This window comes from Enhydra lutris, unplaced genomic scaffold (assembly GCF_002288905.1).
Source record: "Enhydra lutris kenyoni isolate GAN:26980312 unplaced genomic scaffold, ASM228890v2 scaffoldscaffold12, whole genome shotgun sequence".
NCBI classification, from domain to species: Eukaryota; Metazoa; Chordata; class Mammalia; order Carnivora; family Mustelidae; genus Enhydra; species Enhydra lutris.
In genome coordinates, this window is record NW_019154096.1 from 30,045,801 (window position 1) to 30,059,255 (window position 13,455).

Genomic DNA, 13,455 nt, shown 5'->3' on the forward strand with positions numbered 1-13,455 from the left:
TAGAAGCTCTAACCGGTAAACTTTGATATTGGGAAAAGCTGAGAAATTTAGCCTTGTTGTAAAAAGTACGTGGAAAAGAGTTGATTCCATTGAAAATAAACTAGACAAAATGGAAGCAAAATGTGAAACATAGGATAAGGTTTAACTTTGCATTTAAAAATTAAGGAATTAAATTGGCTAAATGGAGTTTGCCCTGGATAAGTAATGCTTTCTCAAAGAAAAAAATTACCAGGCTAGTCTCCATGTTTATATTCATAAGTATGAAGTCAAAGCATCCTTGGGGTCAAAGCAGCAGAATTCAAGTGTCGACCACAGCCATATCTCAGGGCAGCATAGTAGGGCCTGCTGCTCCTACCCTTCTTGGAGTTGTTTTGTATAATAAAGTAGAGGAGTTCAGGACTGTGCTCATTTGAGAGACTGGGGGACATCCCTTGCATGGCGCTGTTTGAGGTGATAGTCAGTAAGGACCGTGTGCCCCTGGTTGATGGAGGAGACAGTGGGAGCATATTTTTGGGATTAGCAAGCATTGCACAGCCATGGCACCGGCTTCCAACTGAAGAAGCAGATTGTAAACTGAGACACTTGCCTAAAATCACACTCAGCTAGTTTGGGAAGGAAGTCTCTCACTTTCTCCTTTGATGTCTCTACCCTCTCCAGGGTAGAGTGCCTTTCCCCTTTTCTTCCCAGCCTGAGGCTTCTCCGAGGAGCCTGCCAACCAAGGTGAAATCTGCATGGCATGGTGTGGATGATGGGCTTTGTCCTCCTTCTACAAAAACAGCTCCCAAGCAACCCCTTCCCTTAAGACCTTTTGCAATCTCTCTTCTTTCCATTTTGCCTTAGTCTTTAAGTAGCTGACCCTAAAGGAGGATGTTGCGCTAGGAGCCTGTAATTTTGCAGACTCTGCTGAATCTGGTCTGATATCCACAGCAGAGCTGATAGCACAGCACACAGGCTGACCTCTGGCTGTTGCTCCAGCCACTTCTCAAGATCATAAAACATGGGCATTTATTCCCTTCCAGCTCCCAGTTTACTCGTGGCCCACATGTACCAAAGACTGAGGAATGTGCTTTCTGGGGAATGTCCTTCTCCATGTATGATGTTTACAGCTCTTAAGGCTGGATGATAACATTCACTTCGCTTCCCTCTCTCCAGCCAGATATTGTGATTGCTTTGTTGCTGTGGGAGGAAAGTGTTCAGCATAAAAACAACCTTGGTGTTTAGGAATTGAGACTGTTGCCTTCTGTCCTTTTGCCCCCTTCTTGTTAAGATGTTTCAGACATGTAGTCTTAGTAGAGGTTAAGGTATGAGTGTTCAGTAATTGAAATTCCTAACTTTGTGGATTCTGTTCAAGTTGTGTATAGGTAATAATTTCAGTGGTATTAATCTATCTAGTCATCAAGCATTTATTGAACACCTCCTCTGTACTGTTTTAACCACTGGGCTCTAGAGATTGGGGAGGAGGAAGTATTGTAGAGGTGACATGTTCACAGGTATGTATAGGACACAGGGAAATGGAACATGTACAGGACACATGGAAACATAGTTCTAGAACCTTCTACAGTGGACCAGAAAGACTCTCCAGATACTCTTTCCCTATCTGCCACTGGACCCGCCTCTTCACAACACTGTCGTCACTATTTTTCAGAGGCCATAAAGGGTCTAGTTCCTTCCTTCCTTTTACAGATTGGAAAACAGGAGTTCCAAGAAAAGCCAGCCCTCTGTCCTTCGCCTGTTCCACAACAGTCTAATGGCAAGCTCCTAGTCATCAAAATCACTGGATCAAAATCTGTTTGTCATTACACAGCTGTAATTACATTTGTGATAATAGCATATAAAACAATGATTACCAAAACTAATGCTCATAATGATAATAGCATTGATACTTTTTACTTAATTTCACAAATGTGAATTTATTGGCCCAACCTGTACTCCATCATCAAATAAGATTTTGTATTCATATGTTTGTGTGTGTCTAGACTGTTGTTCCACAACTAAGATATAAATGACCACCCACTTACTCTGATATTTAGAGTTGAGCTCGGTTGAACCTAAAGTTGGTAAGTTAACAGGCTCATATCAAAGCTAACAGGACATGGGCTAGTTTGCTGAAAGCATGTCCCAGCACTGAGTGTGGAATCCAGGCCGCACAGAAGTTAGTGGAATGTCCTTACTGGGGAATTTTGAGGTCCAGCAGATCTTTGCTTCTATATATTATGGGAATGTGGGCTGGATGACTTTCAAGAGCTAACTTAGTTGAAATCAAATTTTTGATTAACTGGCCATTGGATTTGCCTTCTCTATCAGGCAGTATTGGATCTGACGTCCCTGTCTTCATAAGGGAAGCATTTGAAAATACTAAATCACTTATTTCAGAGCTAGAATGAACTTCCAAGATTATCTGGCCCCTTGCCTTCGTTTTACAAATGGGGAATGCAGCCCAGTAAGGAAAAGGGACATGGACATGGTCACATAACCATTAGGGGTAGAGCTGGATTTAAATACAGGTCTTCTCCCACCTCTCCTTAATCAATAAACAGCAGAAATGCAACTGGAAATTTAAGGCCATCCAGGGGATCAGGGAGCCTGGGGTCTTTGTTGGACTCCACATGAGGGTACAAGGCATTTCTACTTCGGGACTCTGAGGGTCTTGCCCGGCACAGTCTCTGGTACTGCCCCAACATCACAGACTTGCATCCAAAGAAAAGACGCTGCTTCTCGCCCCTCAGGCAGCCCCAAGGTCATAACTTAACCTGCGTAATTAGAACATCCATTCCAGAGGGGGAAACATTTAAAAGATAAAGGACCTCTTTAAAACAGATTCTTCCCAATACATTTTTTTCATAATTATAGTTTTAAAAGCTTATGGTGATGGGAGAGCTGGCTACTTAAGAAAAATTAGGAGTCTCATTTGGCACGAGAAGATTCCCCAGGGGACAGCACACTGTCATTTTTCAGGGACCCTGAAAAGAAACCCTCCACACAGACAGATACATGTCGGCCTGACGCATGGCAAGCCGGCTTCACTTCTTATGGCCAAAGCCAGATATTTTAATTAAAAACACTACATATGCCATTAAATGTGTTGTTCCCCCTGCAGTCCCAAGACGTTATAGTTCAAGGAGATACAAACAAGTGAATGCATTACAGATGTACGCCGAAACCACCGCCTACTGAGTCACAACCAGCAGGTTCCCAAATTCCAGCCTCGGAGCGCCTCCCTGTCAAAATGTTCTTTGCAAGCAAACTGTTCCCTCTGTAATTTTCACAGTTTATGGCAGTTGCCATGACAGGAGAAGAGGGCCACAGGGAGGCCGGGAAGAGAGAAACATGCTGCCACCTCACTTAATTTATAAGCACATGCCATTATTTTACAAATAATCTTTAGGAAGGATAAAGTCCTATGGCCACACATGGGATTGTGGGGTTGATTTTTTTTCTCCCTTATTAATTTTATTTGTTTGTTTATTTTTTGGAACACTAATGTCCCATGTGAGCCCAACTGTGCACTCGGGTAGGATTCTCAACAGAGGCAACACTTGCTTAGTTTAAACCACTGTAGGTAGCGCGAGTTCAAAAATTTCAGCCGATTTTAACTGTCACTAGCCAGACCACCTTCCTCCCCAGGAGAACACCAGCGGCTGGATCTCATTTTTGGCTGGCAGGCCGTCCCTGTGCCTTCCTGGAGCAGCCCACAGACAGGGTGCCTTCCCTGTAAGGATTTGATTCAAGGTGACAGCTCCTCACACGTTGGCGCTCTGATCACCTCAAGTAGCCGAGATACCAGGGGGATGAGTGCGCTCCTCCTACAAAGTCCAAATTTAGATTGACTGAGGTTATCCTTAGGCCCCTTGACCCCAAGTGCTCTGACAGAACAGGGCTGCCAGGAACTTAGAGCAGAGAGTTTTGTAATGATGTCTGGGGAGAACCGCTCTGCAGGAGCGGGCGGAGAAGACCCCAAGTGATAGGGAGTGATGTCAGCTTTCGTTAGCACGGCAGACAGTGTTAGAATATCCTTGGCATAATATGGCACTGGTATCTCTGTCAGCATCTCTGTTTTCTGTCACCGCACACAATCCTGGGCCTGTCTCTAGCCCTGACAGTGTCTCTTCAGATCAGGTTATTGCCAGCATAGAGACTAGCTCTGCTCCCCACCACACAGCCCTTTGTTTGAAGTCTGCCCTTTTGTCATCAATGCATTCGATGCCTATTTAAATCTGACGGTGAGTGCGGTATCTGTTTTCCCGTCAAGAGATCATTGACAATATTAATACCTCATGTCCTTGCCTCATTCTCCAAGCTCTGACACCTCGCCAGTCTCCTGCATTCATCAAACAGCCCTCTCTCACCAGGACGTCTATAAACATCCTTGCTTCCAGGCCCCAAGGAATAGGGCAGGCCTTAAAAAGGACTTTCATCAGTGCTGACCAGAAAGAAGGCCTGGGGAACAGGGCTCAGAACCCTTCACCTCCCTCCCTCCACATTCCAGCCCACGTTCCAGGGGTAGCCAGCTTGTTTCCAGGATGGCACTCGCCATCCAGGTTGTAGCTAGGCAAGGTCTGGAGTTGACGGTTACCAAGGAGAGAGGATAGAGGAAAGAAATTCAATCTCTGAACGTACTGGAGGGTTTACTGGAGAGAATGCACCCACTAGTGCGTGGTGTGTGGGTGTGCATGTGCGTGCGTGTATGTGCGTGTGCACGCACGCATGCATGTCTGACTTTCATTCTTTTATTCAAGAGAAAGACTGTGTTCTTTATGATATCTGACAGCCCTATCCATTTCTTTTTGTAAAAATTCATGCTGTCCTGGTGCTAGAGAAAGTAATTAAGATCCCTTGGTCTCATCCTTCCAGATTCTTAGGGTTTATTTGAGTTAGTTATGTTCAAGAAATCCCTTGGTGGATTGGCAGAAACATCTAAGACACTCACACCCAGGTCTGTAAGGGATACTGCTCCTGGAACAGAACCTGACCGGCCAGGCCTGACCAACAGGCCAGCTCCCAGCATTGGAGACAATGTTAGTACAGTCACAGGTGCTCCATGAAGCGGTATAATAAAGGGAGCGGCTCAGAGCTGCCAACAGCCAGTGGAATAATTTCTAGACCCAAGAAAGGTCTCAAGGAGGTCTTATCCAAGCTCAATGTTTCCAAACACCTAATTTAAAGCAGAAACTAGGGATTGGGGCCAAGGGGAAAGCCTGGCTAAGGGGTAAGATGGGTCTGCAGTAACCTTGTTCGCAGAAACGTAATAAACGGAAGTAATGAGAGCAAGGCCAAGACCGGACTGAGGCCATGAAACAATGTCATCCTCTCCCTTTGGCCCACTCTCAAGAGACCTGTGACCCTCGGAATTCCTGACTTTGTCCCAAGCCATCCAAACCAGGGAGTATCTGCCCTGTCCTTAAAAGTTTCTAAGAGCCATTTTTAATCCTTCGTTAAGAATAATATTTGAGGGGCGCCTGGGTGGCTCAGTGGTTAAAGCCTCTGCCTTCGGCTCAGGTCATGATCCCAGGGTCCTGGGATCGAGCCCTGCATCAGGCTCTCTGCTCAGTGGGGAGCCTGCCTCCTCCTCCTATCTCTCTCTGCCTGCCTCTCTGCCTACTTGTGATCTGTCAAATAAAAAAAAAAAAAAAATTAAAAAAAAAAAAAAGAATAATATTTGAAGTTCTGTAGTAGAGAATCATATCTTGTAGGATCACCAAAGTATTTCCTTAGAACTTCTGCTGTGAAGAACCTGGATAATTTCATGTGCTAATTTACCCCAAATGAAGAATAGATGAGACTGTTGGTTTCACACTAACAGACTGATAGAAAAAAAATAATTATGCATATAGGTAGCTATTTTTACAGGTAGATTTGTGGCTCTTGAATTAATGTTTTATGGACATTTCTTTGCTTTTTTCTGGTTATGCACACTTGGGAGACTCAAGTATTTTCAGTAATAAGACAACTCTATGAAGCTGAGTTTTAAGTTACTTGTTCTAAGATTAGAAGAAAAGCAATATGGCAAAAAGCAAACTGTAATTATAAATATTTTCTTTGAGAAAAACTTATTTTCCCTTAATGATCATACAAAGCTTTCATAATAACTGTGGAAGGTGACTTCTTATGGATATTTAGAATAAATATTGAGTTGGTTAAAAGATTTGGCCCTATTCTAGAGGTATTTTTCATACTTAAACTCTCCTACAATTTCCTTGAATGTAACAAAAACTGCACATGGAGCCACACAATTATTTAAAATAAAACTAAAGATGAATATCAATGGTATTCCAATGTGAGAATTCATTTCAGGCCTCCTGTTAGAGGAAGCCCTTTTGGGGTGCCTGGGTGGCTTGGTCAGTTAAGAGTCCAACTCTTGATTTCAGCTCAGGTCTTGATCTCAGGGTCATGGGTTCGAGCCCTGTGTTGGGCTCCAACCTAAAAAAAAAAGGGAAGAAGAAGCCCTTTAATGCTGGAGGCTCTTGTTGATTTCCATGTGGCATTTTGTCAACACCACCACTGTTCCTTGATCACCCAGATATGTTTGATGCCTCCTGGGATTTGGGAGATTCTCCCTGGAAGGTCATAATCTTGATTCATGATGAAGGACTTGGAAAGAGTCACATCCTGGGAAAATTGTTTTTACATCTTTTGCTTGGGTAGGACCTATCTTGAAAGTCTTAATTTTCCCTTTTTAGAAACTCTACTAAGGGAACTTAGAGAAAGGCTTATGCTTTATTTTGAGGAGTATTTGGCCAAACTGGAAAAGGTGGAAGAGAATTTGTGCAGGGAACATGTTATTCCGAGAAACCTGTGCTCTGAAGACATTTTATTGGAGTGTCAACTCTGAGGACAAGAAAGTAGGGTCCTTCCCTTCTGGGGCTTAATCCATTTGCTGCCACCCACTGGATCAGGGACCATGTTGCGTATCTGCTTTTGTGCACCGTGCTTCCTTGCTGTACTCATCGCACCACCTCTGAAGATGTGTTTCCTTTTCTTTGCAGGTGTCCTGGGGAAGTGTCGCTATGTTTACTACGGGAAAAACTCGGAGGGCAACAGGTTTATCCGAGATGACCAGCTCTGATGGCAAGTTCTGTATGCTTTAGCCTGTGTCATAAGAATAAAAGAAAAAAAGGCAAGTAAAAATAAAGAAAAAGCTAAAGAAAAAACACTGGCCCACACTGCATCTCTGTGGGAAGGCTATGACTTCAGCTTTTGGTACCTTCTGCTGACTTTGCCAGGACTGTCAAGATCATCCTTCTGCCTTAGACTGAATGGCCACATAGAGATTGACATGAATGCCCTTAAGCAGGTCTCATCCACTAGGGTGACAGACAGCGGCGGCGAAGCACCAAGGCTGACAGGAGGAACACCATGATAGATTGCCTGGTCTCTCCACTGCTCACAGGGGAGCAGAGGTCACACCTGGGGCCTCCCTGAGCATGCTCGCTGGCCGTGGTCCAGCAAGAGAGACTATCTTCAGCTTGCTTACTGAGTAGAGAACCCTCTGATACCATTGTGCCGTGGGTTGATTTTTAGTGAAATAGTCACAGTTTAGAGGAAGGCTACCCTCCCTTATTCACCTTAAACTTCAATCCCTTCCATTCTGCACAGCCGCTCCCCCCACCCCCTGCAACACACACTGTCCTTTAGCATCTTTCTTTGTTCTGGGTGGTGCATTCTGGTTTGTGGTCTTTCAGAGAACAGAGGGTATAAGTTCTCAGCCCACTTGGACATTTATGGCTGGCTTTGTGTTGTTCCATTTCCTGTACTGGAGTAAATCGCCTTCCCTAAACCCTGACTGTAAAAGCATGGACTCGGTCTTGTTTTGAATATTTCTAAATCCATTTCTTGCCCCGAATCATAGGCAGGGTCAGGCGTCTTTCCCAGCACCAGGCTCTGGTTGCACCAAGGGCTGGGATTTATGTATGTGTGTATTTATTCATTTTCAACCACGCACATGCCCAGCCATACCTGTGGCTGTATGTGTAGTTCGGAGCTGGCTTGTTCCTTCAGGTGCTATTTAAAGATAGTGAGGTGAGGAAAATAGGGAGATGGGTCAGGAAGTTAAAAAAGAAAGTGAGGACCACAGAAAACACCCATCAGACCAAATCTTTTTTTTTTTTTAAGATTTTATTTATTGACAGAGATCACAAGTAGGCAGAGAGGCAGGCAGAGAGAGAGAGGAGGAAGCAGGCTCCCCTCCAAGCAGAGAGCCCGATGCAGGACTTGATCCCAGGACCCTGAGATCATGACCTGAGCCAAAGGCAGAGGCTTAACCCACTGAGCCACCCAGGTGCCCCAAGCAGTTTTTAATAGAAGGCACAAACCCTTTGAATTTTCCTCAGGACCTCTCAGAACTGAAATCCCTAAGCTTGTGAGAGGATCTTTGTGTATCTTTGGCTAAATTCCAGCATGAATATGACAAGGAAAAGAAGCATTACCGTACTCGTTGGGTAGCTATAATTTGATTTAATATACCGACACACCAGTGAAATCTCTCTAGGACGCATTTGAAAGGCTGGCCGCTCTTGACACGAGAGCATTTATTTTTGCTTCTTCTGTTTGACCAGTGTTCATTGTCCTGGATCTCCCACTATTAGGTTGGATTGAGGATAGCAAAACCTGAAAGAGAGTCCCTCCAAGTTATAGGCAACCCATAACTACAGGGTTGCTACTGTAAGAGTCTTTGGGTACTCAAAATCACCAAGGACCCAAGACAAACCTACTTTCCCAGTTCTAGACTGTTTATGTGGCCTCTGGCCTTCCGAGTCAACACAGTCCTTGCATGACTTGCAATGAGGCTGGCAGGAGTCCCTCTTGTAGATTATGCAAGTTAATCAGTTATGGAGACAAATTTAGATCAAAATCCTCGAGGCCATTAATAATTAGAGGATATGCAATGTTTGCCTTTATCTCTCAAATCCATTAATAACCAGAGCTGAGTACCTTTTGTCTGTTTGATCTATAAAACAGCATTGGGGTAATGCTTTAAATTAGCTGCCTTAGGTCCCACCCTGGCTCTTTGTTTAGAAGCACCAACACATGTTTTGTCCCTGGCATATTATGGGCAGCCAGATTTCTGTGCAAGGGCAGCTAGATGAGTCCAATGTCATATCCAATCTAGCAGCACATATATCCTTGTCTTTATAAAAGGCTTTAACCCTGCCTCAAACAATAAAAAAGCACTTGTGAACTGACCACAGAATTTTTCCATCTTTATTTTTCTTACTTGTTTACTTTTCGTAATGTCAGAACCATTTGTATCATGCACAGGAATGTCTCCCTCAATGCGAGCTTTGGAGGCAAAAAATATTTTTGGAGTGAGTTATTGACCACATTGTTCCCCTCTCTTTGGGTTGTTTATTTTCTTCCAAAATGGTGTAATAACTTTAATTAAGATTAGCTTTAATTATCATATACGTAAAGGCCATCGCTACAGTCCATTTATCTTAATGATAGAATTATTACGATTTTTCTTTCTCTTGAACGGGGATGACGGTCATGAATTTGTGTTGGGTTGTTTACAGTTCCACAGTTTGTGGAGCAAGATTTGCTGTGTAGAGCGAGACGTTGGTCTGCATTGGTAGAGCAGGAAATGATGCTGCGTGCTTATCTTAAATCTGTAAGAATTACCCAAACATCGTTTTTTAAAGTAGAGCATTAGAGCAGTCAAAGCTCAGAATTATTTCATACCTCCAATTGCCCCTTAGTCCTTCTGCCTTTTACCCTATTCCACTGAGCTTTTTCTTAGGAGATCACGCTAGCCAGCATCCCAGTATCCTCTCTCCCAGGACACCGGTCTGCCTTGAGAGCCCCTACAGTAGAAGGCTGTCCAGAGTCCTCTATTGCCTCTGCAAAGTCAGGGTGGACTGCCTTTTTCCTAAGTAACACGATTTTATAGAACAATTTGTTCCTTGGGGAATAATGTTTTAGATTGTGGGGAATCCTATTAAAAGTACAACTATTACAATAATTTGCTTTTACTTTTAGCAGCCTTGCTCATAAACCCTCCATCTGTTTGTTGCTTTAAATAGAGGCACATTATAAGAGATGATCACTTGATCAAGCAGCACATCTGAGTGTTGTGTGTTTTCACATGTTCACGTATACTAAGGAATAAAAGAAAATAAACCACAGATTCTGGATGAAAGGATTTTTCATTTGTTCTGTTTTGTTCGGTTTTGTCTGTGTGTACATGCACGCGTGCGTACGTGTGCGCATGTTCCAGCAGGGATGTGTCTTGCACGTTTTTAAGGGAAAATCTTTCTTGCTGCTTCTAGGAAATAACCTGGCTGTCTTTTTCTTCTTTGTTAATATGCAGATCAAAAACAATCCACAGGTCTCTTTTCATCAAACACAGCAACAGTGTTCAGTAGTTACTACTCATAAAAGGAGCCTAAGTCAGATCCGCGTCGCTGCCTAATGCCAGGGGTCGACAACACAGGGTCCATTGAGGCTCTTCCATGGTGTCTGTCCAATGCAGCTGATCCAATGTGACGTTCACCATCTGCTTATCCCAATTCCGTTTCCAAGAAGCCTTTGCCGAGGAACTGTGTTTACCATTACTTGTGCTGCTCCCTCTAACTTGTCCAAATACCACGTGGTAAACTACCGTGACTAGGACCTGGAAGGAAAAACGAGACCAGAGGAGCACAAAACACATGGGTTACTTATTCATATGACAGACTATCGGCTCCTAGCGGAGTACTGTGTCTTACTTCCAATCTATCAGCACACACTTAAGGGATTTGAAGAATACTAGAAGACATAGCCACCGTCCAAAAATATTGTCTTCCTATAGGTTTACCTGAAGTTTTCCAGCCTTAGGAGTCCTTTTTTGGGGAATTATAATGTTAATTTGTTACTTCGTAGGTGAAGTAGGTAGTAAGTTATGTTATTTGTACCTACTAACTTATTAGCATGTGTTGATTTTCCTAAAGTATTACAGAATGTGGGCGGGAGCACATACAACTTAGGACAAAGGCGTTTTTCTAAGAAAAAAAGAAGTTTAAGTATGGAATGTGTCTGGGAGTGAGTTCCTCAAGTAGGGATGATATAAACAATAATAAATGAAATCACGCCAAAGGAGAGCAATGAGGCAGAGCTGGAAGTGGACACAGTGGACAGGAATAAATAGGGAGCTGAGAGAATAATGAGAAAAGAAGCGAAAAGACCATTTTCTGCCAACTAGAAGGGTTGCTGATGTTCAGCCCGACAGCAATATTTAGTAACATCTTCTCCTTAACATGGAATGGTCTTTGATGTAAGTGTGGGGGGCCACTATTCAGGCATGTTTTATGAGTTTCTCTCAAAAAAGCAGCGAGGAAAAGATGGATGACAAAGCAGTGTGGGCATAAGTGGTCATATGTATGATGGCTGTCTATGCCCAAAGATGATTATGACATGTGCTTAATATTCAACAAAAAACAGCATCCTACTGTAAGTGCCCTTGCTGCTTGGACCAGCTGAAAGATAAGGGGAAAAGTTAGTGTCTGGCAGTGAGATCAAAGAAAGAAAATAGTTTCATGCTCTTGCCAAACCTTCATATGTTCGTTAAGTTCAGAGGTAGAGGGATGCCTTGAGAATATGACACAAATACCAAGATATTTAAGGAAAACAACGAAGCCCTCTATGCAGGGCTGAAGATGCTGGCAATAGGATTTGACTGTCCCTGCGTTCGGGCTGTAAATAGTAACAACTCGTGGGACAAGCGGATGACACCTAAATTCAAGTGCATGGCCTTAATTAGCATGTCGAATAATCTGGAAATAATTAATGTTTACATTTTCTCACATCACTTACCTTACAATATTTCCTTTTCCAAGTTGGAATAATTCCTTCAATCTTAGAAATAAGGATGAATTTGAGAGCTACTGGGAATAATTTCCTTTAAACACTAACTTTTCAGTTTGATTCCTTGTGATGAGAGGGACCAAGGTGGCTCGTGGTGGCTTCACTATGATATTTAGACGATTCAGTGACGGAGTTTTGAAGTAGGTAAGAATTAATATACATTATCTATTCACAGAGGTTACTGAATCATAATTTAATGATACAGGCGTACTTCGTTTTATCACACTTGACTTTATTGTGCTTTACAAATCGTGCATGCACAAATGGTGTTTCTTGGGCGCCTGGGTGGCTCAGTGGGTTAAGCCTATGCCTTCAGGTCAGGTCATGATCTTAGGGTTCTGGGATCGAGTCCCACATCGGGCTCTCTGCTCAGCAGGGGGCCTGCTTCCCCCCTCTCTCTGCCTGCCTCTCTGCCTAGTTGTGTGTGAGATCTGTCAAACAAATAAATAAAATCTTTAAAAAAAAAAAAAAAAAAAACCAAATGGCGCTTCTTACCAGTTGGTGGTTTGCAGCAACTCTGCATCAAGCAGGTCCATTGGTGCCGTTTCTTCCAATAACATTTGCTCACTTTGTGCCTCTGTAACACATTTTAGTAATTCTCACAATATTTCAAGCTTTTTCCTTGTTATTGTACTTGCTAGGCTGATCTGTGATCAGTAACTACGGCTCGCTGAAAGCTCAGATGATGGTTAGCATTTTTTACCAATAAAGTATTTTTTAAATTAAGGTATGCACATTGTTTTTTTAGACATAATGATATTGCACACTTAATAGACTACAGTATAGTGTAAAAATCATTTATATGCATTGTGAAACCAACAGTTTCATTTGACTTGCTTTCTTGTGATTTCCCTTTATCATTGTAGCTTGGAACCGAACCTACAGTATCTTCAATGTATGCTTGTATGCACCTGCTCTGTTCTATCCTTAAAGCATCAAAGTCGGGACGCCTGGGTGGCTCAGTTGGTTGCGCGGCTGCCTTCGGCTCGGGTCATGATCCCGGCGTCCTGGGATCGAGTCCCGCATCGGGCTCCTTGCTCAGCGGGGAGCCTGCTTCTCCCTCTGCCTCTGCCTGCCACTCTATCTGCCTGTGCTCACTCTTGCTCTCTCTCTTTGACAAATAAATAAATAAAATCTTTAAAAAAAAAAAAAAAAAAGCATCAAAGTCAACAAACCCAGATCTATGCTGCATGCCCTGTGCTTAGTCCAGACTTGTAAGTTAGACCAGCATGTTCCTTATGAATCCCCCTTTCCTTTCTTGCTTCCAACTGATTTAATCTGTTCTTATCTCTCTGATCATATATTCCTTTCGGTATGTCTGACTTTAGTGTCACTTCCAATTTTGACCATTCATTCTCATTTAGTTTTAGTAATCTTTCAGACATTCCTTCTGGCTTGACTCTTCTACCTTGGGTCTTTGCATTGCTACTCAGACCTTTACTCTCCTCAATCCTTTGATGTCCCCGGTTGCCTTGGGTAAGAAATTCCATTTCAGACTGCTGTAATCCCAGCCTGACTAGTTCACACCCCTTGGGGAAGATTGGGGGGAACTAGGACATGGTTTGTTTGATGTATATTTAAAAATCCTTAGTCCGGTTAACACTCAACACTAGTTTAATT

At 43.1% G+C, this 13,455-nt stretch overlaps 1 protein-coding gene across 1 annotated transcript in view; it reads left to right on the forward strand.

The window, feature by feature from the left end:
* The window catches only part of LOC111144823 (leucine rich melanocyte differentiation associated), a 1,056,167-nt gene extending 1,049,025 nt beyond the window's left edge, over positions 1–7,142 (forward strand). The window contains exon 7 of the mRNA XM_022499322.1: positions 6,984–7,142. Coding sequence (XP_022355030.1) covers positions 6,984–7,063 — 80 coding nt within the window. The 3' untranslated portion in view covers positions 7,064–7,142. The remainder of the gene's footprint in view (positions 1–6,983) is intronic.
* The last annotated feature ends 6,313 nt before the right edge of the window (positions 7,143–13,455 follow it).